This window comes from Cherax quadricarinatus, chromosome 40, assembly GCF_038502225.1.
Source record: "Cherax quadricarinatus isolate ZL_2023a chromosome 40, ASM3850222v1, whole genome shotgun sequence".
NCBI lineage: Eukaryota > Metazoa > Arthropoda > Malacostraca > Decapoda > Parastacidae > Cherax > Cherax quadricarinatus.
The window spans coordinates 18,183,682-18,211,403 of NC_091331.1; the positions used below are offsets into that span (position 1 = coordinate 18,183,682).

General features: G+C 39.3%; 1 protein-coding gene across 7 annotated transcripts in view; it reads right to left on the reverse strand.

Moving 5' to 3' along the window:
• Positions 1-27,722, reverse strand: part of LOC128706492 (eukaryotic elongation factor 2 kinase) — a gene marked incomplete at its 3' end in the record, with an annotated part of 256,511 nt that overhangs the window by 98,885 nt on the left and 129,904 nt on the right. For all 7 annotated transcript variants that reach the window (XM_070092758.1, XM_070092762.1, XM_070092759.1 and 4 more), the window contains 5 exon segments: positions 7,231-7,310; positions 9,155-9,330; positions 12,794-12,847; positions 24,458-24,575; positions 26,313-26,485. In XM_070092758.1, the coding sequence (XP_069948859.1) occupies positions 7,231-7,310; positions 9,155-9,330; positions 12,794-12,847; positions 24,458-24,575; positions 26,313-26,485 (601 nt within the window).

Consider the following 27,722-nt stretch of genomic DNA (forward strand, 5'->3'; position numbering starts at 1 on the left):
TCCTCATAAAAGCTCTTTACAGCATTTAGTAACTTACCACCTATTCCATAAACTTGCAACATCTGCCACATTGCTCCTCTATCCACTCTATCATATGCCTTTTCTAAATCCATTATTATTTTTTTTTTTTAACAAGTAGGCTGTCTCCCACCAAGGCAGGGTGACCCAAAAAGAAAGAAAATCCCCAAAAAGAAAATACTTTCATCATCATTCAACTCTTTCACCTCACTCACACATAATCACTGTTAATATTATTGTTAGTGTGTATGTGGTGATGGGATCTTGATCTAGGGAACTGGGTCTGTGCTCCAGTTCCCTAAAATAATAATAATAATAATAATAATAATAATAATAATAATAATAATTATAATACTTTTTTTTTTTAACATGTCAGTCGTTTCCCACCAAGGCAGGGTGACCCAAAAAAAGAAAATATATTCATCATTCAACACTTTCACCTCACTCACACATAATCACTGCTTTTGTAGAGGTGCTCAGAATACAACAGCTTAGAAGCATATATTGTACATATAAAGATATACAACATTCCTCCAAACTGCCAATATCCCAAACCCCTCCTTGAAAGTGCAAGCCTTGTACTTCCCATTTCCAGGACTCAAGTCTGGCTATATAAAAATAACTAGTTTCCCTGAATCCCTTCACTAAATATTACCCTGCTCACACTCCAACTGCTTGTCAGGTCCCAAAAATCATTCGTCTCCATTCACTCCTATCTAACACAATAATATAATAATAATAATAATAATAATAATAATAATAATAATAATAATAATACAATACAATAATAATAATAATAATAATATGTTGTCATTTTTAGACATTTTTCGTAATTTTTTTTTTTCATATTTTTGTGCCAAATGCTTCTAAATACAAATTGGTAACCCAATGGGTGGCTTTAGGTACTACTAGACCACTGCTATCTCAGTGCCGACCGAAGGTTAAAAGGAAGAGGAGGTGTGGGTTCTGAGTGACTGCAGCAGACCCTTGGGATGTGTAATTTTGTCTTATATTGTAAAAATTTCATAAACAATGACTCGCCCAAAGAGACAGTATTCGTGTACAATCAGCAAGAAGCTCAGGAAGCGATTAGAAACTATGAAAAAAAGCTAGAGAAACGAAGAAGGCACTAGCATAGAGTGAGGCAGCTGGCCACCACCACCACTGTGGCCACAGTGATCATGTCTTCACCTATATATACATCTGTCTTGACCACACCTGTGGTTAAATATGTGACAACCTCACCACTAATCATAGATAAACACAAGCTAGGTGTGGGGTTATGGACTGGGAAGATACTAGAGTGGGAGAGTAAATGGTGCATGATTTCTGCCGCTGCTGGCGTCGCCATCACTTGCTATATTATGGCCTATTTTATTCATTCTAGAGCATATATGTTTCTATGCTATTAATATTGTTTATTATGTCATATTAGATGAATTGTGATAGATAACTAAGCCGCAGAGTTGATATTAGCATTATTTTCTCATGCCTCCCTAGAGGCTGGAATGGATTATTTGCATTTCAATTAATTTAAATGAGGAAAATTGACTCAGCATATGAACAAACCAGGATACGAACAAGGTCACAAAACGGATTAAATTCATAAGCCGCGATTCCACTGTATAAAAAACAATTCCTGTCTCACACAATACAGTGGAACCTGGGTTGTCGTTTGCCCTGGTTTTTGTCGAATTCGGTTTTCAACAACTTTTTTCACCAAAATTTTGTCCCAGTTCTCATTCATCATTTCAGTTTTCGTCAGTCCGTCGTACCAAACATGTCTGCCTGCCTGCACCCACACAAAACATCCCATGCATTGTGAGTCAGTCTGGCTTTGTTTCTCATCAAGTGAGCATTACCCTGCACGTTCATCCGAAACATTTCGTAATAATCCATTACTTTTTGTGCTTGTTTAATGAGTGCGACTGCTAAATAAGCCACCATGGGGCCAAAGAAAGTTCCAAGTGCCAGCCCTTTGGTAAAGAAGGAGAGAAACACGATAGAATTCAAGAAAGAACTCGTAGTAAAGTACGAAACTGGCCTATGTGTGGTCGATCTCACCAGGATACAGTGGACCCCCGCATAGCGAACTTAATCCGTGCAAGAGGGTTGGTCGTTATGCGAAATGTTCGCTATGCGAATTAATTTTCCCCATAAGAAATAATGGAAATAAAATTAATCCGTGCAAGACACCCAAAAGTATGAAAAAAAAATTTTTTTACCACAAAAAAATGTTAATTTTAGTACACACAAACTGAAAAAGGCATGCACAATTACATGACACTTACTTTTATTGAAGATCTGGTGATGATTGATGGGATGGGAGGAGGGGAGAGAGAGTGTTAGTGTTTAGAAGGGGAATCCCCTTCCATTAACACTTGAGGAGGCAAGTCCTTTTCCGGGGTTACTTCCCTTCTTCTTTTAATGCCACTAGGACCAGCTTCAGAGTCACTGGACTTCTTTCTGTCCATAGAGCTCTGTACCTCCCGTTCCTTTACGATTTGTCTAAAATGGGCCATAACATTGTCATTGAAATAGTCACCAGCACGCCTTGCAACAGCTGTGTCAGGGTGATTTTCATCCATAAAGGTTTGCAGTTCAACCCACTGTGCACACATTTCCTTAATTTTTGAAGTAGGCACAATGGATTCCACAACTGGCATAGGCTTCTCAGGGTTAGCCCCAAACCCTTCAAAATCTTTCTTAATTTCCATACTAATTCTCACCCTTTTTACCACAGGGTTGGCACTAGAAGCTTTCTTGGGGCCCATGGTCACTTATTTTCAACAAACAGAACCGAAAACACTGTAATAATACGAAATATTCCGAGTGTATGCTTGAATGTTACCGCGGAGGCTAGCTGGTAAACAATGGGACAGGCGGCACATGTGAGGCTGGCTGAGGCCGCACATTGGACGCGTCTCGGACGAAGTTCGCTGAGCGGGTTTTTGTCTACTATGCGGGGCAAAATTTTAGCGATCAAAGCGTTCGCTATGCGGAATGTTCGCTATGCAAGGCGTTCGCTATGCGGGGGTCCACTGTATATGGGAAGTCCTCATCAACAATCAGTTCCATCCTGGCGAAGAAAAAAGAAATCAAGGAATCTGAAGTTATGAAAGAGGTAAATGTGCTAATGAAACAGAGATCGCAAACAATCGAAGATGTTGAGTTGTTGTTGTTGGTGTGGATCAACAAAAAACAGCTAGCAAGAGATACTGCTGTGGAGGTGATAATTTGCAAAAATGCAAGGCAGTTGCATGTGGATCTTGTAAAGAAAATGCCTGGAACGAGTGCTGCTGTTAGTGAATTTAAGGCCAGCAGAGGTTGGATCGACAAATTCAAGAAGTGATTTGGCATTCACAGTGTGGTAAGGCATGGCAAGGCTGCACATTCGGACAAGTGTGCAGCTGAAGAATTCGTTGATGAATTCAAGGAGTATGTAGAGGCGGAAGAATTACTCCCCCAAAAAGTCTTTAATTGTGGCAAAACAGGCATCTTTTGGAAGAAAATGCCATAGAGGACCTACATCATGCAGGAGGAAAAGGCACTGCCAGGAAACAAGCCTATAAAGGATAGGCTAACTCTTTTATTCTGTGGTAATGCTTGTGCATCACTCTGAAAATCCCTGAATGTTCAAGAAAAAAAATGTCATCAAAAGTAAAGTGTGTGATGTGGAAGGCTAACAATAGGGCATGGGTCACAAGGCAAATTTTCATTGAGTGGTCAATGAAGTGTTTGGTCCAAGTGTGAAGAAGAAATACCTCCTGGAAAATAGTTTGCCACTCAAGTGCCTCCTGGTGATTATCAAATGGTATATAATACCGACAGGTTGGTAGATAAGACACATAGGCAACATTTAGGCAACTTTATTCCGAAACGTTTCGCCTACACAGTAGGCTTCTTCAGTCGAGTACAGAATGTAGGCAGGAGCAGTAGAGATGTGAAGACGATGTAATCAGTCCATCACCCTTGAAGTTGTAGATTTGAGGTTGTCAGTCCCTCAGCCTGGAGAAATTCTGTTCCAGAATCTGTTCCAGAATCAGTCCATCAAGGGTGATGGACTGATTACATCGTCTTCACATCTCTACTGCTCCTGCCTACTTTCTGTACTCGACTGAGGAAGCCTACTGTGTAGGCGAAACGTTTTGGAATAAAGTTGCCTAAATGTTGCCTATGTGTCTTATCTGCCTCCTGGTAATGGACAATGCTCCTGCTCATCTACCAGACTTGGAAGACCAATTGTTGGAGGAGTTTAGTTTTATCATAGTGAAGTTCATGCCCCTTAATACCACTCCTCTCATCCAGCCCATGGACCAGCAGGTCATTTGAAATTTCAAAAAACTCTACACCAAAGCAATGTTTCAAAGGTGTTTTGAAGTGATCCTGGATACTGAATTGACCCTAAAAGAATTCTGGAGGAATTACTTCAATATCCTCAACTGCATAAGCCTCATAGATAAGGCTTGGCAGGAAGTGACTTCCAAGACGATGAACTCTGCTTGGAGAAAACTGTAGCCAGAAAGTGCCCAAGAGAAGGATTTTGAAGGGTTTGAGGCTGACCCTGACAACCCTATGCCTGTTGTGGAATCTATTGTGGCTTTGGGGAAGTCCATGGGGTTGGATGTGAGTGGCCAGGATGTGGAAGAGTTTGTGGATGACCACAGAGAAGAGCTAACCACTGAAGAGCTGCAACACCTTCAATTGGAAAAGCAACAGATTGCATCAGAGGATATTGCTTCAGAGGAGGAGGAAGAGAGAGAGGGGAGAATGTGCCTTCTTCAGTGATTAAAAACATGTGTGCAAAGTGAAGTGAGTTACAAAGTTTGGTGGAGAAATATCACCCTAACGAAGCTGTTGCAAGCTGTGTCTGCAACATGTTCAATGACAATGCCTTGTCCCATTTTAGGCAAATCTTAAGGAGATGCCAGAAACAGACATCTGTGGACAGATTTTTGTGCGACAAGGGTCCAGTGAAAGTAAAAGACAAAGAAGGGAATTAACTCCAGATAGGGACTTGATACCTGAAGCCCTTATGGAGGGGGATTTCCCTTCCAATCAATAACCTCTCCTCCTCCCTCTCCCCTCCTCGCGTCTTCCATACGCCAACAAGAGTCTTCAATAAACATATAAGTGATGTTAAATGTTCATTTATCCATTTCATTAGTCCTTTATATTTATTTCTCATTGCTTTCTGTATGTAAAACTATAGTTATTCTCTATAAAATATATTTTTTGTTAATACTTGTGGGTGTCTGGAACGGATTAATTGGATTTACATTATTTCTTATGGGAAATATTGCTTCAGTTCTTGTCAAAGTCGGTTTTCGTCAGACTTTCTGGAATGAATTAATGACGAAAACCGAGGTTCCACTGTACGTGATGGGAAAAACAAACCTCAAAGTAGTGGAAATGTTTGATTTTTGGTGATTTATCTGAGGAAGGTTAGGGCCACCCCTAGCCCTCCCAGTCTGTTTAATGGGGTTTTAGTAAGTCTGCCTCAATTAATAGCACTGCCTAAACCATGACCAATAACTCTTGTTTATATTTTATTATCTGAGAAATTATTGATTACCATATAGGGTTGAGAACCTAAAACTCTCATTTATTATGTGATGATGAATGATTCAAAATGGAGGGAATGTGTTTTGTAGGAGAGGCCTAGGCATGTGATTAATGAACCGAGGAAAAATTGCTTTAGTGGTTGGAATGCTTACAATGTTTAATTGGACTCTGTTTTCAACTGGAATTTTTTTTATCTCATGAAAAACTAGCCAAATTACCAACCTCTGTGCACGTTACAGTACAAGAAAATTCTGATAGTTGAATGGGCAGTTTCTTGTGTTCAGTTGACAGAATGGAAGAGAAGTTGCAGAGATTGGTGGATGAATTTGGTAGGGTGTGCAAAAGAAGAAAATTAAAAGTGAATACAGGAAAGAGTAAGGTTATGAGGATAACAAAAAGATTAGGTGACGAAAGATTGGATATCAGATTGGAGGGAGAGAGTATGAAGGAGGTGAATGTATTCAGATATTTGGGAGTGGACGTGTCAGTGGATGGGTCTATGAAAGATGAGGTGAATCATAGAATTGATGAGGGGAAAAGGGTGAGTGGTGCACTTAGGAGTATGTGGAGACAAAGAACTTTGTCCTTGGAGGCAAAGAGGGGAATGTATGAGAGTATAGTTTTACCAACGCTCTTATATGGGTGTGAAGCATGGGTGATGAATGTTGCAGCAAGGAGAAGGCTGGAGGCAGTGGAGATGTCATGTCTGAGGGCAATGTGTGGTGTGAATATAATGCAGAGAATTCGTAGTTTGGAAGTTAGGAGGAGGTGCGGGATTACCAAAACTGTTGTCCAGAGGGCTGAGGAAGGGTTGTTGAGGTGGTTCGGACATGTAGAGAGAATGGAGCGAAACAGAGTGACTTCAAGAGTGTATCAGTTTGTAGTGGAAGGAAGGCGGGGTAGGGGTCGGCCTAGGAAAGGTTGGAGGGAGGGGGGTAAAGGATGTTTTGTGTGCGAGGGGCTTGGACTTCCAACAGGCATGCGTGAGCGTGTTTGATAGGAGTGAATGGAGACGAATGGTTTTTAATACTTGACGTGCTGTTGGAGTGTGAGCAAAGTAACATTCATGAAGGGGTTCAGGGAAACCGGCAGGCCGGACTTGAGTCCTGGAGATGGGAAGTACAGTGCCTGCACTCTGAAGGAGGGGTGTTAATGTTGCAGTTTAAAAACTGTAGTGTAAAGCACCCTTCTGGCAAGACAGTGATGGAGTGAATGATGGTGAAAGTTTTTCTTTTTCGGGCCACCCTGCCTTGGTGGGAATCGGCCAGTGTGATAATAAAAATTAAATAAAATACTAGCAAAATAGTTAGAATTTTGCTGAACTGAGCACAGGAATTGGTTTAAAATAGGACTCAAAGTGGGCAAAAATCACCAATGTGTAAATTACTCCCAAGCTGCAAACTTTGCACCTAAATAACTTCATGGTTTTCTCATCAAATTTTACATTTTTGGTATCATTACTTTTGGAAAAAACATTCTCTACCATTTCAAAAGATAAAATTAATATTTTTTTTTCTGAAAAGTTGCAACACTGTCAGCAGTTTTAACTTCAGGGGTCATGACAGTGAAAGGGTTACATTAAATGTATCAATCCAGCTCATCTAATCCCTGTAAAAGGTATAGTATTATAAATATTTTACTTCTTACCATGGCTTGTGTGAATCTGTGGATCTGTGTACAAATCGCCAACTCCCTGGATGTCCACTACAATTAGTTCATGTCCAGATCTATGAAAACAAGAAGAATAAAATTATTTTTATTGCAGACAGTAACAATACCTAATAGAATATAAATAGCACAAAAAATGAAAAGAAGAAACAAGATACATATGAATCTACCTACTGTATTTTCTATTTCTGAGAAGGTATACTGCCTCAGAAAAGTGTTCTTCCTTAGGGGAAGGAATGGTTAGACTTGAATAATATCTTAGTTAGGCATTTCACGTCACAAAATGCTGCACACAAATGAAGGAGATAATTGTTAAAATATTTCCACATGCTGCTTTGATGATGATAAAAAAAAGTAACATTCACTTTGTTTAATATATAAGAGGAACCATTAAGAGCCATGAGAGAACACAGTTATAACTAAGGAATAACAAAAAGAATATTATTTTTTTTTTATCAAGTCGGCTGTCTCCCACCAAGGCAGGGTGACCCAAAAAGAAAGAAAATCCCCAAAAAGAAAATACTCTCATCATTCAACACTTTCACCTCACCCATACATAATCACTGTTTTTGCAGAGGTGCTCAGAATACAACAGTTTAGAAGCATATATGTATAAAGATACACAACATATCCCTCCAAACTCCCAATATCCCAAACCCCTCCTTTAAAGTACAGGCATTGTACTTCCCATTTCCAGGACTCAAGTCCGGCTATATAAAAATGACTGGTTTCCCTGAATCCCTTCACTAAATATTATCCTGCTCACACTCCAATGGCTCGTCAGTCACAAATACCATTCGTCTCCATTCACTCCTATCTAACACGCTCACACACTCTTGCTGGAAGTCCAAGCCCCTTGCCCACAAAACCTCCTTTACCCCCTCCCTCCAACCTTTTCGAGGACGACCCCTACCACACCTTCCTTTCCCCTACAGATTTATTCACTCTCTATGTCATTCTACTTTGATCCATTCTCTCTAAATGACCAAACCATCTCAAGAACCCCTCTTCAGCCCTCTGACTAATATTTTTATTAGCTCCACACTTTCTCCTAATTTTCACACTCCGAATTTTCTGCATAATATTTACACCACACATTGCCCTTAGACAGGACATCTCCACTTATCAAAAAGGTAGAGAATGAAGTAGATCACCATTTAGAAAACAAAAATGGTAGAGAGTGCTTCATCCCTACCTCAATTAATTGGTTTCAACATGATTTCTCAGACAATAGTTTAGTTTCTCTTTCCCTTTCACTGCACATAAATGCTATCTAAATTTCCATAAACAGGTAGTCAATTCCTTTATGTTTACAGACCTAGTAAGAGGACTAGGATATTAAATCACAATCTTCCAAATTATATACTGAACAATTTCTTTTTCTTTCAACAAACCAGCTGTATCCCACTGAGGCAGGGTGGCCCAAAGGGAAAAACAAAAGTTTCTCCTTGTAAATTTAGTAATATATACAAGAGAAGGGGTTACTAGCCCTTTGCTCCCAGCATTTTAGCTGCCTCTTATGACACACATGGCTTATGGAGGAAGAATTCTGGTCCAGTTCCCCATGGAGATAAGAGGAAATAAAAAAGAACAAGAGCTAGTAAGAAAAGAGAAGAAAACCCAAAAGGGTGTGTGTGTATATGCTTGTACATGCAAGTGTAGTGTGACCCAAGTGTAAGTAAAATTAGCAAGACATACCTGAAATCTTTCTTGTTTATTTGACAGAAAAAAGACAACAATTACAGGCTTCCATTTCATGCTCACTTGGCAGTACAGAAGTACCTCCCTGGGCAGTTGCTGTCTACCAATCTACTACCTAGGATACTGTACAATTAACATTTCCAATTCTAACCCACAATTTACTGGTACCACATTCAGATTTCATTTTACTGATGATACATACTTTTCAAATGTGAAATGGGAGAATGCTTGTGGGGTCATTCGAATGGCCTCACATAGTACAAAGCCAGAGTTGGAGTTGTACTTGACATATTGACCCTCAATGAAGTGCTCAAGGTGATACAGGGGACTGCCCTCTCTCTCCACCATTTCCAAGATAGCCATTTGGAATATGTCTACCTGAAGAAGAAAAAAAGATGTGCAAAAAGTCACTGAAATAAAAGCTTTTCTCTTATTTGATAGTGTATTGTAAAGGACCCAACATTGCTACAAGTATGAAATGCATGCATAGCATGCCTTTTCTAATTCAAAACTCTGTTAACACTTCCACTGTCTAATGTGTAGATCAACATTACTGGCACCAAGGTCACTTGCATAGATCTACGTTTTGAGCTCAGCTCCCTCAGATAAGCTGAGTAGTAAATTTTGGCCTAGACATGAGAAAATGAGTCTGAGCAGAATTTGTATATTTAAGGTGAAATAACGTTACTAAGTGTAGTTTATATCTTGATGCACCAAAGTAGGAATCTAGTGTGGTAGTCTCTCACTATGTCAGAATTTCAACCTTTCAGAAGTATTCATGAACAGGTTGACACCCAACTTTTGGCTTAAAAACTGGGTCTTAAAATAACAAAAAAAAGCACAATACCGTGACTGGAAGGATACACAATAACCCGCACATAGAAGAGAGGAGCTTATGACGACGTTTCGTTCCGACTTGGACCATTTACAAAGTCACACTAAGGAGAAGTAGAGCAGGACAGGTATATATATAGGCAGGAAGAGGAGGAGGAGGTGGAGGTGGAGGTGGTGGTGGTGGTGGTGGTGGTGGTGGTGGTGGTGCGGCGGCGGCAGCGGCGGTGGTGGCAGTGGTGGTGGCAGCGGCAGAGATGGAAGGAAGTAGTAGTGGGGGAAGAGGTGGAGCCAGCCAAACACAAAGAAAGGGGAGCACTGCAAGGGAGCTAGGTGCCCACAGAGGGAGAGCAAGAACACAGAGGTGGGGGGGAGGGGAAATAATGAAATAAATAATGAAGGAACAGAAACACAAGACAGAAGAAAGAAAGACAACCCAGAAGAGAAAAAAGGAAAAAAAGGAAGAGGGAGAAGAAAAAGGAGAAATCAGGTTAAGTCATGGGTGTTCTGAAGTTTAGAGCATTTTACAATGTAGTGGGAGAGGAAGGCATCTACAGAGACGAAGCCAGGACTAAGATTCATACGAGGAAAGTTGTGTGTTAGGGAGGATTCAACAAGACGGTGACTGGTAAAGTTGGAAGTAGGGAAGACAGTTTTAGCAGAAGACCAGTCAATAGGATGGCTGTGATCTCTGACGTGACAGAAAAGAGCATTGTTAGTGTCGGCAAGCCTAACACTATTTTTGTGCTCCCTAAGTCTGTCAGAAAGAGATCGGCCAGTTTCTCCAAAGAATTGAAGAGGACAGGAGGAGCAAGAAATAGAGTAGACACCAGGAACATCTGTAGAGGGAGAAGTATGAACGAGATTAGTGCAAAGAGTGTTAGTCTGGCGGAAAGTAAGCTTGATGTCTAAAGGACGGAGAGAATTGTTGAGAATAGAAAGACCGGAAATGTAGGGAAGGCAGAGGACAGAAGAGTTCCCAGGAATAGAGAGTTTGGGAGAGAAGAAATTACATTTAGCACATGAGAGGGCAGAGTCTATGAAATGGGAAGGGTAGCCAAGACGGGAAAACGAATTATGAAGAGTGGAAATTTCTGCTGGAAGGAACTGAGGATCACAGATGCGGAGGGCACAGAGAAAGAGGAGATAAGAACACTTTTCTTGACAGGGGAAGCATGATAGGAAAAGTAGTGAATGTACATGCCACTGTGCATAGGTCTGCGATAAACGGAAAAGGAAAAACCTGTATCTGAGCGGTGGACATGGACATCAAGGAAAGGAAGCAAGCAAGGAATCAGATTCCCATTCAGCTTTAAACTTAATGGAAGGGGCAAGATTATTAAGAGCTTCAAGAAAAGGTTGGAAGAGACTGGAGTCACGAGGCCACAGAGCAAAGATGTCATCCACATAGTGGAGCCAGAGTGAAGGGCTCACATCGATGGTAGGAAGAAGAACAGTCTCGAAGTATTCCACATAAAGATTAGCAAGGACAGGAGAGAGAGGAGACCCCATAGCGACACCGAAGTTTTGAGAATATTTCCCTTAGAAGGAAAAGGAATTAGAGTCCACACAGAGGCGGATAAGATCAAGAAAGCCATCAATAGGTATAGGGAGATGAAGAAACCCTTCATGGGCCTTATCTCTAAGAAAATCAAGGACATCATCAAGAGGGACATTGTCCCTCTTGATGATGGAGAGGGAGATAATTGTTCTTATCTCCCTCTTTCTCCGTACCCTCCGCATTTGTGATCCTCAGTTCCTTCCAGCAGAAATTTCCACTCTTCATAATTCGTTTTCCCATCTTGGCTACCCTTCCCATTTCACAGACTCTGCCCTCTCACGTGCTAAATGTAATTTCTTCTCTCCCAGACTCTCTACTCCTGGGAACTCTTCTGTCATCCGCCTTCCCTACATTTCCAGTCTTTCTAATCTCAACAATTCTCTCCGTCCCTTAGACATCAAGCTTACTTTCCGCCAGACTAACACTCTTCGCACTAATCTCGTTCATGCTTCTCTTCCCTTTACAGATATTCCTGGTGTCTACTCTATTTCTTGCTCCTCCTGTCCTCTTCAATTCTTTGGAGAAACTGGCCGATCTCTTTCTGACAGACTTAGGGAGCACAAAAATAGTGTTAGGCTTGCCGACACTAACAATGCTCTTTTCTGTCACGTCAGAGATCACAGCCATCCTATTGACTGATTTTCTGCTAAAACTGTCTTCCTTCCAACTTTAACAGTTGCCGTCTTGTTGAATCCTCCCTAATACACAACTTTCCTTGTATGAATCTTAATCCTAACTTCATCTCTGTAGATGCCTTCCTCTCCCACTACATTGTTAAATGCTCCAAACTTCAGAACACCCGTGACTTAACCTGATTCCTCCTTTTTTCTTCTTCTCCCTCTTCCCCTTTCCTCTTTCCTTTTTTTCTCTTCTGGGTTGTCTTTCTTTCTTCTGTCTTGTGTTTCTGTTCTTTCATTATTTATTTCATCATTCCCCCTCCCCCCCACCTCTGTGTTCTTGCTCTCCCTCTGTGGGCACCTAGCTCCCTTGCAGTGCTCCCCTTTCTTTGTATTTAACTGGCTCCTCCTCCTTACTCCCCCACTACTACTTTCTGCCACTGCCGCCACCACTACTACTACTACTACTACTACCTCTTCCTGCCTATATATACCCGTCCTGCTCTACTTCTCGGACTGAAACGTCATCGTAAGCTCCTCTCTTCTATGTGCGGGTTATTTGTGAATGGGTCTTAAAATCTCAACCTATGCATGGGTATATATGGTAATAAATTTCCATCAACTAATAAGCTTTGTTATTTGCTTTTGCCTTCTGTATGTGGATTCTGCAATCTACCAGAATATGAATATGCATTAGTTTACTAAATGCCCAGGCAATTTGTGTTAGAAAAAAGTTGACTTAATCACTATCTGTAAAATGAAGTTATCCAAACTACCCTTGACTCTCATCATGTAATATTAATACATAAAGAAATACTGCAACATACACTACCTTTTTTGGTGGGTTATGCCTATTGTACTCTTCTCCCCATAACTTGGCATCCATCTGAAAAAAATATGCATACAGTACATTACAGTATACATATGCATACAGTATACAAATGTATACAGTATACATATGCATACAGTATACATTACAGAAACATAGTACAGTACAGCCTCTCATTAATGGACTTCCATTTAATGAATTTCATCAATATAAAGAAAAATAACTACGCATACAACAGAAGCATTAGCCAAAATAAAAATAAAAAAGTACAGAATTCCAGTATCCAATTGTTTTTTGAAGCATTGGACAAAGTCTGATGACTCCAGTGTTCATCCGGTACTGGCCAGAGTGGCCATGTCCTTGACCTGCCTGTTTTCATTGTTTCCTAGGGAACAGGCTAACCATGCCAGTTTATTGTTTATGCTTACTCACTCACAAACAAGTCATTCAGTCTCCAATTCTAAATGAATTTCTAGTATTTTGTGTGACTTTATTAGCATATTAAGTAAAGGGTAATTAATAATCCTTCTAAAGCAGGTGTTGGTGCCAAGAGGAAATGCGTAGTCCTCAGTGTTAAGTAGAAACTTGAACTAATAAAAAAGGTTGAGTGTGGCATCTTAGTGGCACATCTTTTGTTCTGAGTCACAGCTCATGTGACTCAGAAAAAAAGTTATTCTGAGTTATCACTATCGCTCACGGGAATTTACGCTTCATCTCTTCACTATGAAAAGGTATGTAAAATTAATGTAAATTACATACAATACACTGGTCGCCATTGTCCAGCGGTGAGAGTAGCCACTCTCATTGCTGAGGTCCAGGTAACAAACCCTGGAGATTAACATAAATTTTTTATAGGTAGTAGGTTGGAAGACAGCAACCACCCAGGGAGGTACTATCGTCCTGCCAAGTGAATGTAAAACAAAAGCCTGTAATTGTTTTACATGATGGTAGGATTGCTGGTGTTTATTTTTCTTTTTTGTCTGTCTCATAAACATGCAAGATTACAGGTATATCTTGCTTCTTCTACTTACACTTAGGTCACATTACACATACATGTACACATTTATTTATACACACTCATCTGAGTTTTCTTTGATTTTATCTTAACCCTTTGAGGGTCGACAGGCCCTCTCCCAAACTCGTTCTCAGGGTCGGCCAAATTTAAAAAAAAAAAATTATTTTCTCTTATGAAAAGATAGAGAATCTTTTCCCGATCATAAAGACACCAAAAGTTTGAAATTTGATAGAAAAACTTACGGAATTATGCTCTCGCAAAGTTAGCGGTCTCGGCGATGTTTACGCATCGGCAATTTTGCCCACTTTGAGAACCATTTTCGGCCAATTTCACTGTACTAGTCGACAAAAAACATGAATATTTAGCTAGAACTATATTTTTTCTATCGAATGGGTGCAAGAAACCACCCATTTATGAAATTCAACTATCCAGTACAGTGGTCAGAATTTAGCAATTTTGCCAATTTCACACAAATTTCAAAAGATGCCAATTTCCGAATAGGGTCCAGAATAAACAAGAAAGACATTCCTGGCACTAAAATGACATTTCCTCTAGTCATTAGTCACGTCTCAAGGCCCCTCTTATATTCTTTTGCTTTCCACTTTGAATTTTTATTCTCACAAAAAATATAAGATTTACTGTTACGCAGACTACTGCATTAGTGTAAAAAATGGTATAAATATTATTGGTGCACTTGTGAAAGAATATTAGACTCACCAGTTGACGTGTATTGCACGCTCGGCACGATTTGTTTACTTTTGAAGTTTGGTAAAAATCGAACATATCTGCTACTTTGAGCTCAATTTCAAGGCACCTTTCATTGTAAAACCAGTCAAAATCATCTCAATTTCTGTAATATGTCTTCCATTCTATAAAATGAGACCAAGAAAACTAGAATGCAACAGTAAATACCATACGAAAATACACTGCAAAGTCGCTGATTTATTCCAAAAAAATGGTCAAAGTTTTTTTTTTCTCATTATGCACTGTGTGCTGCAGGATTTTTTTTAGACTGTGCACACTGACCACATAGACCCATTCTTTCATATGAAGGCCTACCAGCTTTCTCCCACTAGATTTGAGGCCGCTAGAATTTAGGCGTACTAGTACGTCAAAAACCCCTATGTGTAAGACGTACTAGTACGACCAAAACCCTCAAAGGGTTAATAGTTCTTGGTCTTATTACTTTTCCTTTTATATCCATGAGGAAGTGGAATAAGAATCTTTCCTCCGTAAGCCATGCGTGTTGTAAAACTCAACTAAAATGCCAGGAACAATGGGCTAGTAACCCCTTTTCCTGTAAAGATTACTAAAAAGAATAATAAGAAGAAAATTGTCAAAGTGGGAAGTCTGAATATGCGTGGATGTTGTGCAAATGATAGAGAGATGATTGTGGATGTTATGAATGAGAACAAACTGGATGTCCTGGCTTTAAGTAAAACAAGCTGAAGGGGGTGGGAGAGTTTCAGTGGAGAGGAATAAATGGGATTAGGTCAGGGGTTTCAAATAGAGTTAGAGCTAAAGAAGGAGTAGCAATAATGTTGAAGGATAAGATATGGCAGGAAAAGAGGGACTATAAATGTATTAATTCAAGGATTATGTAAAGTAAAATAAAGGTTGGATGTGAAAAGTGGGTTATAGTAAGTGTATATGCACCTGGAGAAGAGAGAAGTGTAGAGGAGAGAGAGAGATTCTGGGAAATGTTGAGTGAATGCGTGGGGAAATTTGAACCAAGTGTGAGAGCACTTGTGGTTGGGGATTTCAATGCTAAAGTGGGTAAAAATGTTGTGGAGGGAGTAGTAGGTAAATTTGGGGTGCCAGGGGTAAATGTAAATGGGGAGCCTTTAATTGAGCTATGTGTAGAAAGAGATTTGGTAATAAGTAATACATATTTTATGAAAAAAAAGGATAAATAAATATACAAGGTATGATGTAGCACGTAACGAAAGTAGTTTGTTAGATTATGTATTTTTCTTTATTATTATTATCACACTGGCCGATTCCCACCAAGGCAGGATGGCCCGAAAAAGAAAAACTTTCACCATCATTCACGCCATCACTGTCTTGCCAGAAGGGTGCTTTACACTACAGCTTTTAAACTGCAACATTAACACCCCTCCTTCAGAGTGCAGGCACTGTACTTCCCATCTCCAGGACTCAAGTCCAGCCTGTCGGTTTCCCTGAATCCCTTCATAAATATTACTTTGCTCAAACTCCAACAGCACGTCAAGTATTAAAAACCATTTGTCTCCATTCACTCCTATCAAACACGCTCACGCATGCCTGCTGGAAGTCCAAACCCCTCACACACAAAACCTCCTTTACCCCCTCCCCTCCAACCTTTTCTAGGCTGACCCCTACCCTGCCTTCCTTCCACTACAGACTGATACACTCTTGAAGTCACTCTGTTTCGCTCCATTCTCTCTACATGTCCGAACCACCTCCACAACCCTTCCTCAGCCCTCTGGACAACAGTTTTGGTAATCCTGCACCTCCTCCTAACTTCCAAACTACGAATTCTCTGCATTATATTCACACCACACATTGCCTTCAGACATGACATCTCCACTGCCTCCAGCCTTCTCCTCGCTGCAACATTCATCACCCATGCTTCACACCCATATAAGAGCGTTGGTAAAACTATACTCTCATACATTCCCCTCTTTGCCTCCAAGGACAAAGTTCTTTGTCTCCACATACTCCTAAGTGCACCACTCACCCTTTTCCCCTCATCAATTCTATGATTCACCTCATCTTTCATAGACCCATCCGCTGACACGTCCACTCCCAAATATCTGAATACATTCACCCCCTCCATACTCTCTCCCTCCAATCTGATATCCAATCTTTCATCACCTAATCTTTTTGTTATCCTCATTACCTTACTCTTTCCTGTATTCACTTTTAATTTTCTTCTTTTACATACCCTACCAAATTCATCCACCAATCTCTGCAACTTCTCTTCAGAATCTCCCAAGAGCACAGTGTCATCAGCAAAAAGCAACTGTGACAACTCCCACTTTATGTGTGATTCTTTATCTTTTAACTCCACGCCTCTTGCCAAGACCCTCGCATTTACTTCTCTTACAACCCCATCTATAAATATATTAAACAACCACGGTGACATCACACATCCTTGTCTAAGGCCTACTTTTACTGGGAAATAATTTCCCTCTTTCCTACATACTCTAACTTGAGCCTCACTATCCTCGTAAAAACTCTTCACTGCTTTCAGTAACCTACCTCCCACACCATACACCTGCAACATCTGCCACATTACCCCCCTATCCACCCTGTCATACGCCTTTTCCAAATCCATAAATGCCACAAAGACCTCTTTAGCCTTATCTAAATACTGTTCACTTATATGTTTCACTGTAAACACCTGGTCCACACACCCCCTACCTTTCCTAAAGCCTCCTTGTTCATCTGCTATCCTATTCTCCATCTTACTCTTAATTCTTTCAATAATAACTCTACCATACACTTTACCAGGTATACTCAACAGACTTATCCCCCTATAATTTTTGCACTCTCTTTTGTCCCCTTTCCCTTTATACAAAGGAACTATGCATGCTCTCTGCCAATCCCTAGGTACCTTACCCTCTTCCATACATTTATTAAATAATTGCACCAACCACTCCAAAACTATATCCCCACCTGCTTTTAACATTTCTATCTTTAGCCCATCAATCCCGGCTGCCTTACCCCCTTTCATTTTACCTACTGCCTCACGAACTTCCCCCACACTCACAACTGGCTCTTCCTCACTCCTACAAGATGTTATTCCTCCTTGCCCTATACACGAAATCACAGCTTCCCTATCTTCATCAACATTTAACAATTCCTCAAAATATTCCCTCCATCTTCCCAATACCTCTAACTCTCCATTTAATAACTCTCCTCTCCTATTTTTAACTGACAAATCCATTTGTTCTCTAGGCTTCCTTAACTTGTTTATCTCACTCCAAAACTTTTTCTTATTTTCAACAAAATTTGTTGATAACTTCTCACTCACTCTCTCATTTGCTCTCTTTTTACATTGCTTCACCACTCTCTTAACCTCTCTCTTTTTCTCCATATACTCTTCCCTCCTTGCATCACTTCTACTTTGTAAAAACTTCTCATATGCTAACTTTTTCTCCCTTACTACTCTCTTTACATCATCATTCCACCAATCGCTCCTCTTCCCTCCCGCACCCACTTTCCTGTAACCACAAACTTCTGCTGAACACTCTAACACTACATTTTTAAACCTACCCCATACCTCTTCGACCCCATTGCCTATGCTCTCATTAGCCCATCTATCCTCCAATAGCTTTTTATATCTTACCCTAACTGCCTCCTCTTTTAGTTTATAAACCTTCACCTCTCTCTTCCCTGATGCTTCTATTCTCCTTGTATCCCATCTACCTTTTACTCTCAGTGTAGCTACAACTAGAAAGTGATCTGATATATCTGTGGCCCCTCTATAAACATGTACATCCTGAAGTCTACTCAACAGTCTTTTATCTACCAATACATAATCCAACAAACTACTATCATTTCGCCCTACATCATATCTTGTATACTTATTTATCCTCTTTTTCTTAAAATATGTATTACCTAAAACTAAACCCCTTTCTATACAAAGTTCAATCAAAGGGCTCCCATTTTTATTTACACCTGGCACCCCAAACTTACCTACCACACCCTCTCCAAAAGTTTCTCCTACTTTAGCATTCTGGTCCCCTACCACAATTACTCTCTCACTTGGTTCAAAGGCTCCTATACATTCACTTAACATCTCCCAAAATCTCTCTCTCTCCTCTACATTCCTCTCTTCTCCAGGTGCATACATGCTTATTATGACCCACTTTTTGCATCCAACCTTTACTTTAATCCCTGCTCTTCCTCATATACATCAAAGATCTTCCAAACGTCTCTCGACACCTGAACCCCATTCTCTTTGCTGAAGACACGACTTATGTCGTCTCTCACCCTAATCTTGCAACCCTCAACACCATTGTTAATGAGGAGCTGATCAAAATATCGACTTGGATGACAGCCAATAAACTTACACTTAACGTTGACAAAACCTACTACATTATGTTTGGTAGCAGAGCAGGAGATGCGCAAATTAACATTAAGATCGACAACACTCTAATTACCAGGCATAATGAGGGCAAATTCCTAGGCCTATACCTCGACAACAACCTGAACTTCAGCACCCATATCCAACACATAACCAAAAAAGTATCCAAAACGGTTGGGATCCTCTCCAAGATACGATACTACGTGCCGCAAACTGCCCTTCTCACACTATACCATTCACTTATATATCCATACCTCACCTATGCTCTCTGTGCTTGGGGTTCAACTGCAGCAACACACCTAAAGCCAATAATAACCCAACAAAAAGCTGCAGTAAGAATAATCACTAAATTCCATCCCTGGCAATAACCCCCCCCCCCCCACTCTTCATAGATCTAAACTTACTCCCTGTTCAGTACATCCACACTTACTACTGTGCAATCTACATCTACAGGACCTTAAATTCCAATATTAACCTTGACCTAAAACGCTTTCTTGATAGTTGTGACAGAACCCACAGGCCCAACACCAGACACAAACATCTCTGACATTCCCCGTGTCTGACTAAACCTTTACAAAAATTCAATGTATGTCAAAGGCCCTAAAATCTGGAACACCCTACCTGAAAATTCCAAAACTGCAGACACATTCATCACCTTCAAAACTACCATCAGAAAACATCTTATCTCCCTGATACACCCTGTCAACTAATAATACGAATACCACCTGGTGGTTCACACTTACACTCACTCACCCATTTGACCATAAACAGAAATATCAATCTCAATCTCAAAATAATGAATCTTAACTAGTCAAAAGTTGGCCTGTGATACTCCAATACTGAAACTATGTATAGTGCCAAAACAAAAGCATTCACATTGCTAAACTCACAACTAGTATTTAGTCACTTAGCCATAATACCAACTTATCTCACAATTCTGTAACATTTTAAACCTAAGATTTAATATAAGTCTGCCCGAAATGCCTAGCCATGCTAGGCGTTCTAGTGGTACACTCTGTAATTATTATTTTACTACATGTAAACCACACAATAACCAAATTCTGTAAACTCAGCATTGTGATACTTATAGAGAATAAAGTTTGAATTTGAATTTGAATAATTCTTGAATTTACACATTCATATTCTCTTTTCTCCTTCCATAACTGATCCTTCAATATTACTGCTACCCCTTCCTTTGCTCTAACTCTCTCAGATACTCCAGATTTAATCCCATTTATTTCCCCCCACCGAAACTCCCCTACCCCCTTCAGCTTTGTTTCGCTTAGGTTATGTATTGGTGGATAAAAGGTTAATGGGTAGGCTCCAGGATGTACATGTTTATAGAGGGGCAACTGATATATCGGATCATTATTTAGTTGTAGCTACAGTTAGAGTAAGAGGTAGATGGGACAAGAGGAAGGTGGCAACAACAAGTAGGAGGGAAGTGAAAGTGAATAAACTAAGAGAGGAGGAAGTTCGGGTGAGATATAAGCGACTATTGGCAGAAAGGTAGGCTAGTGCAAAGATGAGTAGTGGGGGGGTTGAAGAGGGTTGGATGAGTTTTAAAAATGCAGTATTAGAATGTGGGGCAGAAGTTTGTGGTTATAGGAGGATGGAGGCACGAGAAAAGAGGAGTGATTGGTGGAATGAAGTAAAGGGTGTGATAAAAGAGAAAAAGTTAGCTTATGAGAGGTTTTTACAAAGCAGAAGTCTTATAAGAAGAGCAGAGTATATGGAGAGTAAAAGAAAGGTGAAGACAGTGGAGAGAGAGTGCAAAAGGAGAGCAGATGATAGAATGGGAGAGGCACTGTCAAGAAATTTTGATGAAAATAAGAAAAAATTTTGGAATGAGTTAAACAAGTTAAGAAAGCCTAGGGAATGTATGGATTTGTCAGTTAAAAACAGAGTAGGGGAGTTAGTAGATGGGGAGAGGGAGGTATTAGGTAGATGGCGAGAATATTTTGAGGAACTTTTAAATGTTGAGGAAGAAAGGGAGGCTGTAATTTCATGCACTGGCCAGGGAGGTATACCATCTTTCAGGAGTGAAGAAGAGCAGAATGTAAGTGTGGGGGAGGTACGTGAGGCATTACGTAGAATGAAAGGGGGTAAAGCAGCTGGAACTGATGGGATCATGACAGAAATGTTAAAAGCAGGGGGGGATATAGTGTTGGAGTGGTTGGTACTTTTGTTTAATAAATGTATGAAAGAGAGGAAGGTACCTAGGGATTGGCAGAGAGCATGTATAGTCCTTTTATATAAAGGAAAGGGGGACAAAAGAGATTGTAAAAATTATAGAGGAATAAGTTTATTGAGTATACCAGGAAAAGCGTACGGTAGGGTTATTATTGAAAGAATTAGAGGTAAGACAGAATGTAGGACTGCGGATGAGCAAGAAGGTTTCAGAGTGGGTAGGGGATGTGTTGATCAAGTGTTTACATTGAAACATATATGTGAACAGTATTTAGATAAAGGCAGGGAAGTTTATATTGCATTTATGGATTTAGAAAAGGCATATGATAGAGTGGAAAGAGGAGCAATGGGCAGATGTTGCAAGTATATGGAATAGGTGGTGGTAAGTTACTAAATGCTGTAAAGAGTTTTTATGAGGATAGTGAGGCTCAGGTTAGTGTGCGTAGAAGAGAGGGAGACTACTTCCCAGTAAAAGTAGGTCTTAGACAGGGATGTGTAATGTCACCATGGTTGTTTAATATATTTATAGATGGGGTTGTAAAAGAAGTAAATGCTAGGGTGTTTGGGAGAGGGGTGGGATTATGTTATGGGGAATCAAATTCAAAATGGGAATTGACACAGTTACTTTTTGCTGATGATACTGTGCTTATGGGAGATTCTGAAGAAAAATTACAAAGGTTAGTGGATGAGATTGGGAGTGTGTGTAAAGGTAGAAAGTTGAAAGTGAACATAGAAAAGAGTAAGGTGATGAGGGTATCAAATGATTTACATAAAGAAAAATTGGATATCAAATTGGGGAGGAGGAGTATGGAAGAAGTGAATGTTTTCAGATACTTGGGAGTTGACGTGTCGGTGGATGGATTTATGAAGGATGAGGTTAATCATAGAATTGATGAAGGAAAAAAGGTAAGTGGTGTGTTGAGGTATATGTGGAGTCAAAAAACGTTATCTATGGAGGCAAAGAAGGGAATGTATGAAAGTATAGTAGTACCAACACTCTTATATGGGTGTGAAGCTTGGGTTGTGAATGCAGCAGCGAGGAGGCGGTTGGAGGCAGTGGAGATGTCCTGTCTAAGGGCAATGTGTGGTGTAAATATTATGCAGAAAATTCGGAGTGTGGAAATTAGGAGAAGGTGTGGAGTTAATAAAAGTATTAGTCAGAGGGCAGAAGAGGGGTTGTTGAGGTGGTTTGGTCATTTAGAGAGAATGGATCAAAGTAGAATGACATGGAGAGCATTTAAATCTGTAGGAGAAGGAAGGCGGGGTAGGGGTCATCCTTGAAAAGGTTGGAAGGAAGGGGTAAGGGAGGTTTTGTTGGCGAGAGGCTTGGACTTCCAGCAGGCGTGCATGAGCGTGTTCGATAGGAGTGAATGGAGACGAATGGTATTTGGGACCTGACGATCTGTTGGAGTGTGAGCAGGGTAATATTTAGTGAAGGGATTCAGGGAAACCAGTTATTTTTATATAGCCGGACTTGAGTCCTGGAAATGGGAAGTACAATGCCTGCACTCTAATGGAGGGGTTTCGGGATATTAGCAGTTTGGAGGGATATGTTGTGTATCTTTATACGTATATGCTTCTAAACTGTTGTGTTCTGAGCACCTCTGCAAAAACAGTGATTATGTGTGAATGAGGTGAAAGTGTTGAATGATGATGAAAGTATTTTCTTTTTGGGGATTTTCTTTCTTTTTGGGTCACCCTCCCTCGGTGGGAGACGGACGACTTGTTAAAAAAAAAAAAAAAAAAAAAAAAAACTACATAGCACAATACTGTACTGTAGTACTGCAGGTTACAATATCAGTATTCTTAGTATCCAATAGTCTTCTGCATAGGTGGACCAAGTCTGCTGATTCAGAACTTTGTCTGTATGTTATGATCATGAAAAATAAATTTCAGAATTCAGAAGGTTCAGACAATCGGCAATATCATAGAACCCCCTCCCTCCTATTAGTTCGTTAATTAGAGGGATTGCTGCATCTGAAAGTTATGTATCTACCACAACATGTTTTATACATTCTAAATATTAATATATATTCTGACAACTGAAAATAAATTTCTCCCATGTACAGTATTGCAATTTTACATCACCTGTGATAGGTGCATTCAGTGAAATAGTTTGTCAGAAGAGATACTCATTCACACATACTCTTCATTTTTTCTCTATATTTTCTCACTTAAGTCACTACTTTTTGAAACCCTCTTTAACCCTTTGAGGGTCGACAGGCCCTCTCAGAAACTCGTTCTCAGGGTCGGCCAAATTTAAAAAAAAAAAAAAAAATTTTTTCTTATGAAAAGATAGAGAATCTTTTCCCGATCATAATTACACCAAAATTATGTGAGTTGATGGAAAACTTACAGAATTATGCTCTCGCGAAGTTACTGCGATGTTTACGCATTGGCGATTTTGCCCAATTTGAGAACCATTTTCGGCCAATTCCTCTGTACTAGTCGACAAAAAACATAAATATTTCGCTAGAACTACATTTTTTCTATTGAATGAGTGCAAGAAACCACCCATTTACCATTTTCAACTATCCAGTACAGTGGTCAGAATTTAGCAATTTTGCCAATTTCACACAAATTTCAAAAAATGCCAATTTCCGAATAGGGTCCAGAACAAACAAGAAATACATTCCTGACACTAAAATGACATTTCTTCTGTTCATTAGTCACGTCTCAAGGCCCCTCTTACATTCTTTTGCTTTCCACTTTGAATTTTTATTCTCACGAAAAATAGAAGATTTACTGTTATGCAGACTACTGCATTAGTGTAAAAAATGATATAAATCATATTGGCGCACTTGCAAAAGAATGTTAGACTCACCAGTTGATGTGTATTGGACGCTTGGCATGATTTGTTTACTTTTGAACTATGGTAAAAATCGAACATTTCTCCTACTTTGAGCTCAATTTCAAGGTACTTTTCATTGTAAAACCAGTGAAAATCATCTCAATTTCTGTGATATGCATTTAATTCTATAAAATGAGACCAAGAAAACTAGAATACAACAATAAATACCATACGAAAATACAGAGCAAAGTCACTGTTTTATGCCAAAAAAATGGTGAAAATTTTTTTTTTCTCATTATGCACTGTGTGCTGCAGGATTTTTTTTATACTGTGCACACTGACCACATAGACCCATTCTTTCATATGGAGGCCTACCAGCCTTTTCCCGCGAGATTTGACGGCGCTAGAATTTATGCGTACAGTACTAGTACGTCAAAAACCCCTGCGCGTAAGACGTACTAGTACGTCCAAAACCCTCAAAGGGTTAATCTCTCTCTCTCAATATTTTTCAAGTTCTAATGAGATGTTTGGATAGAAGAATCTGTGACACAACAATGGGTGTCTAAGGCAAACAAAAAAACAAACAGCAGCACAGACCTGGAGTCTAACATCATCAAAGTAGGTTTCCCTGTGAGTGTCTTCATCCATATACCGCTTGGCCACATAGTTGTGTGCACGCATCCAATCATCCTTTGAGAAGTTACTCAATTTCTTCCTGTACAAGTATACAAGTTTATAAACATCATATTTTGACAAGAGAACAAATAATGACCAAGGCTGTGACTGAACTCTTTAATTTTGCTCAAGCTTTTCTACCTATTCCAATGAGATTGAATTAGGCACACAATTTAATATTACTTTGTTAAATGTTCAACATGTGTAAAGCCAAATATTTAAAAAATTAATAATGATAATATAACTCCTGGTCATTCAAATTAAAAAATGCCTAAAAGGCCAATTCCAATAAGCAATGCTGTATTACTTATTCTACACGATTCTTGGACATACAACAGGCTTGTGTGAGCGTGTTAGATAGGGGTGAGTGGAGGCACACGAGTTTTGTGATTTGATGTGTTGTTGGAGTGTAAGCAAGGTAACACACATGAAGGGATTCAGGGAAAACAGTTAAGATGGACTAGAGTCTTGAAGGTGGGGAATACAGTGCTTGCATTCTGAAGGAGGGGTGAGGATGTTGTGGTCTGGAGGGCCATCTGAACTGTGATATTAGAGTGATCATGTCAACATGCCTCCCAAACTATGGCATGTTTAGGTTGGATATAGAAATCATTGGTGAATGTTTAGGTAAACTGAGCTCAACACATCTGCAGCTTGTATTTTGCTGGAAATAGTGGGTTAATGCTCCAAGTTTGAGATTGTCAATAAAGATGAAAGTGGGGCATTTTCTTTAGCACTGCATGAAAACACAGTACGTGGGTGAGGCACAGCCATGTACTGTCCTTATATAACCAACCCACCCATCCTACACACATGTAGTGAGATAGCCATGGGCTCTCTTTTTATAGTTACCTAACCATCCATCCCATACACACACACATGGGTGACAAGAAACGCCCATGAACAGTCCTTGTACAACTATCCCTATACACATGTGAGTGAGAGACAGACAAGCTGATCACACACATTTTTATATCTTGCTATAAATAACTGAAGATACTGCCATCATTCCACATGTATTAAATATACAGTATATACAACTGGATTATATACTTCGTGCAAGTTAGTTAATTTAAGCATGCCCACCAACATTTTGCACACAATGTACCATGCAAAAACTCTATTTTTCCATAAAACCCTGAGACAAATCATTTTGATTTATATTTAGTAAGTACAGCCTCGCCTCACTTAGCAATGCATTCGTTTACCAATGACTCAGACTTACGACGGGCTCTCTGACTGGTATACATACCTAAATAATATACATTAGAGCTGATTTCCTCTATTCTGTTTATTACAATATACAGTACACTACTGTATAAACATTTAAAAATATACTAAAAATGTTATAAATGGTGCAAAAGTGACATTAAAACAATATCAAAGATGGTTGACACAAACCCACTACGATTGTAGTGTGCTCCTTGCTTAGCAATGAATTCGTTTACCGACATGGTCTTAGAAATGGAACTCCGTCATTAAGTGAGGAAAGGCTGTATTACATAATATTTTTAGGTATTACATGTACTACAGTGAAGTAATATGTAAGTACATTTTTAAACACATTTTTGGACTGAAAAATTTTTGAACAAAATATTTTTCAGCACCAAGACTTTTCAACATAGTAATTTCCTGAACTAATTCACAGCATAAATCAAGGCTTCCCAGTATTATCATTAAAGTACAAGCATGTAAAACAAAAATACAGCACTGTAATTTCAAAAATATGAGATAGACAAACAGCTTTGCTAACAACAAAATGTTTTCTTTAACATACATGCGAAAGCATTCTCTCATAGCTCCGTGGTTGAAAGGTTCATTCTCCATCTTGACCACAACCTCATCAACAACCCAATTCTGCCTCATGGCATTGTACCGGTGACGTTTAGCTTTCTCGGTTTTGTATGTATCCAGATGAAACTTCTCCCAAGGATCCCCAAGAGTGCGAGCCTGAAAAAGAATTACTCAGTACTATTACTTATTTATTACTCTATTATTATTCTTACAATCATAAAAATTGTTTATTATGCCACACTTTTAATCTACTGACATATATGCAGTGGACCCCGGTTTTCGGTTGGTGCGGAAATTATACAATTCAGATTTCGAGCACTCTTTTTGGCGAAGTTTCCCCCTGGGTTTTGTACATCCCCTCAAAAATCATTGGTACCAAACGCATGCACCTGGGCTGCTCATACATTCGTGACTCACTCTTGGGCACATTAAATGTCTTATTTTACATTAATATAGACATTTTCATTAATCCAGCTATGATATTTTCTTCAAAATTATGTAAGAAACACATTACATAGCATATAAACATGCCTTTGTTACTCGTTCACTCAGTGTCCCTCAAGCCTTAACGCTATAGTAATATGTACTAAGAGTACGTAATAATGATCACTCTTGGGCACATTAAATGTCTTATTTTACGTAATATAGACATTTTCATTAATCCATCTATGATATTTTCTTCAAAATTATATAAGACACACATTGCATAGCATATAAACTTGCAATGCTTATGTGCAGTGGAGGGTAAACATTACGTTTTCTCTGGTCCAGCATTAGAGAAAACTGTATGAATCTGCATTTGCCAAGTAACCGCCCTTTATACACAATCTTCTGTTTACAATTCTTGGCATGAATTATTCATTACTTCTCCCTTTGTTTACGATGGCATCTAAAGGTAGCTGTTAGAAATTATTAAACTCAGTGAACATGGTATGACAATGGTAATAATATGGCTGTAGGCCGCAGTGTATGTGGCTGGTAGGTATGCACTGAGATGTAGTCTGCCTGGGACTACAAATAAATACTACTCACCAACATGAGTCTTCAATAAAGGTATGTAATGTTCATTTATCATTAAAATAGTTACTTATATTTATTTCTCATTGTTTTCTGTATGTAAAATTATGGTTGTTCTCTATAAAATGTATTTTTATGCTAATATTTTTGTGTATCAAATGGATTAACTGGATTTACATTATTCCTTATGAGAAATATTACTTAGGTTTTTGGTCATTTCGGATTTTGGCCAACCTTCTGGAATGGATTAATTATGAAAACCAGAGGTCAACTGTATTTGTTATGCTTATTAGAATTACCTTTATTCTATGTACATCCTTAATATCTTTGTATAAATGCATGTGAATTTTTTTTTTTTTACATTCTGTTATGTTGT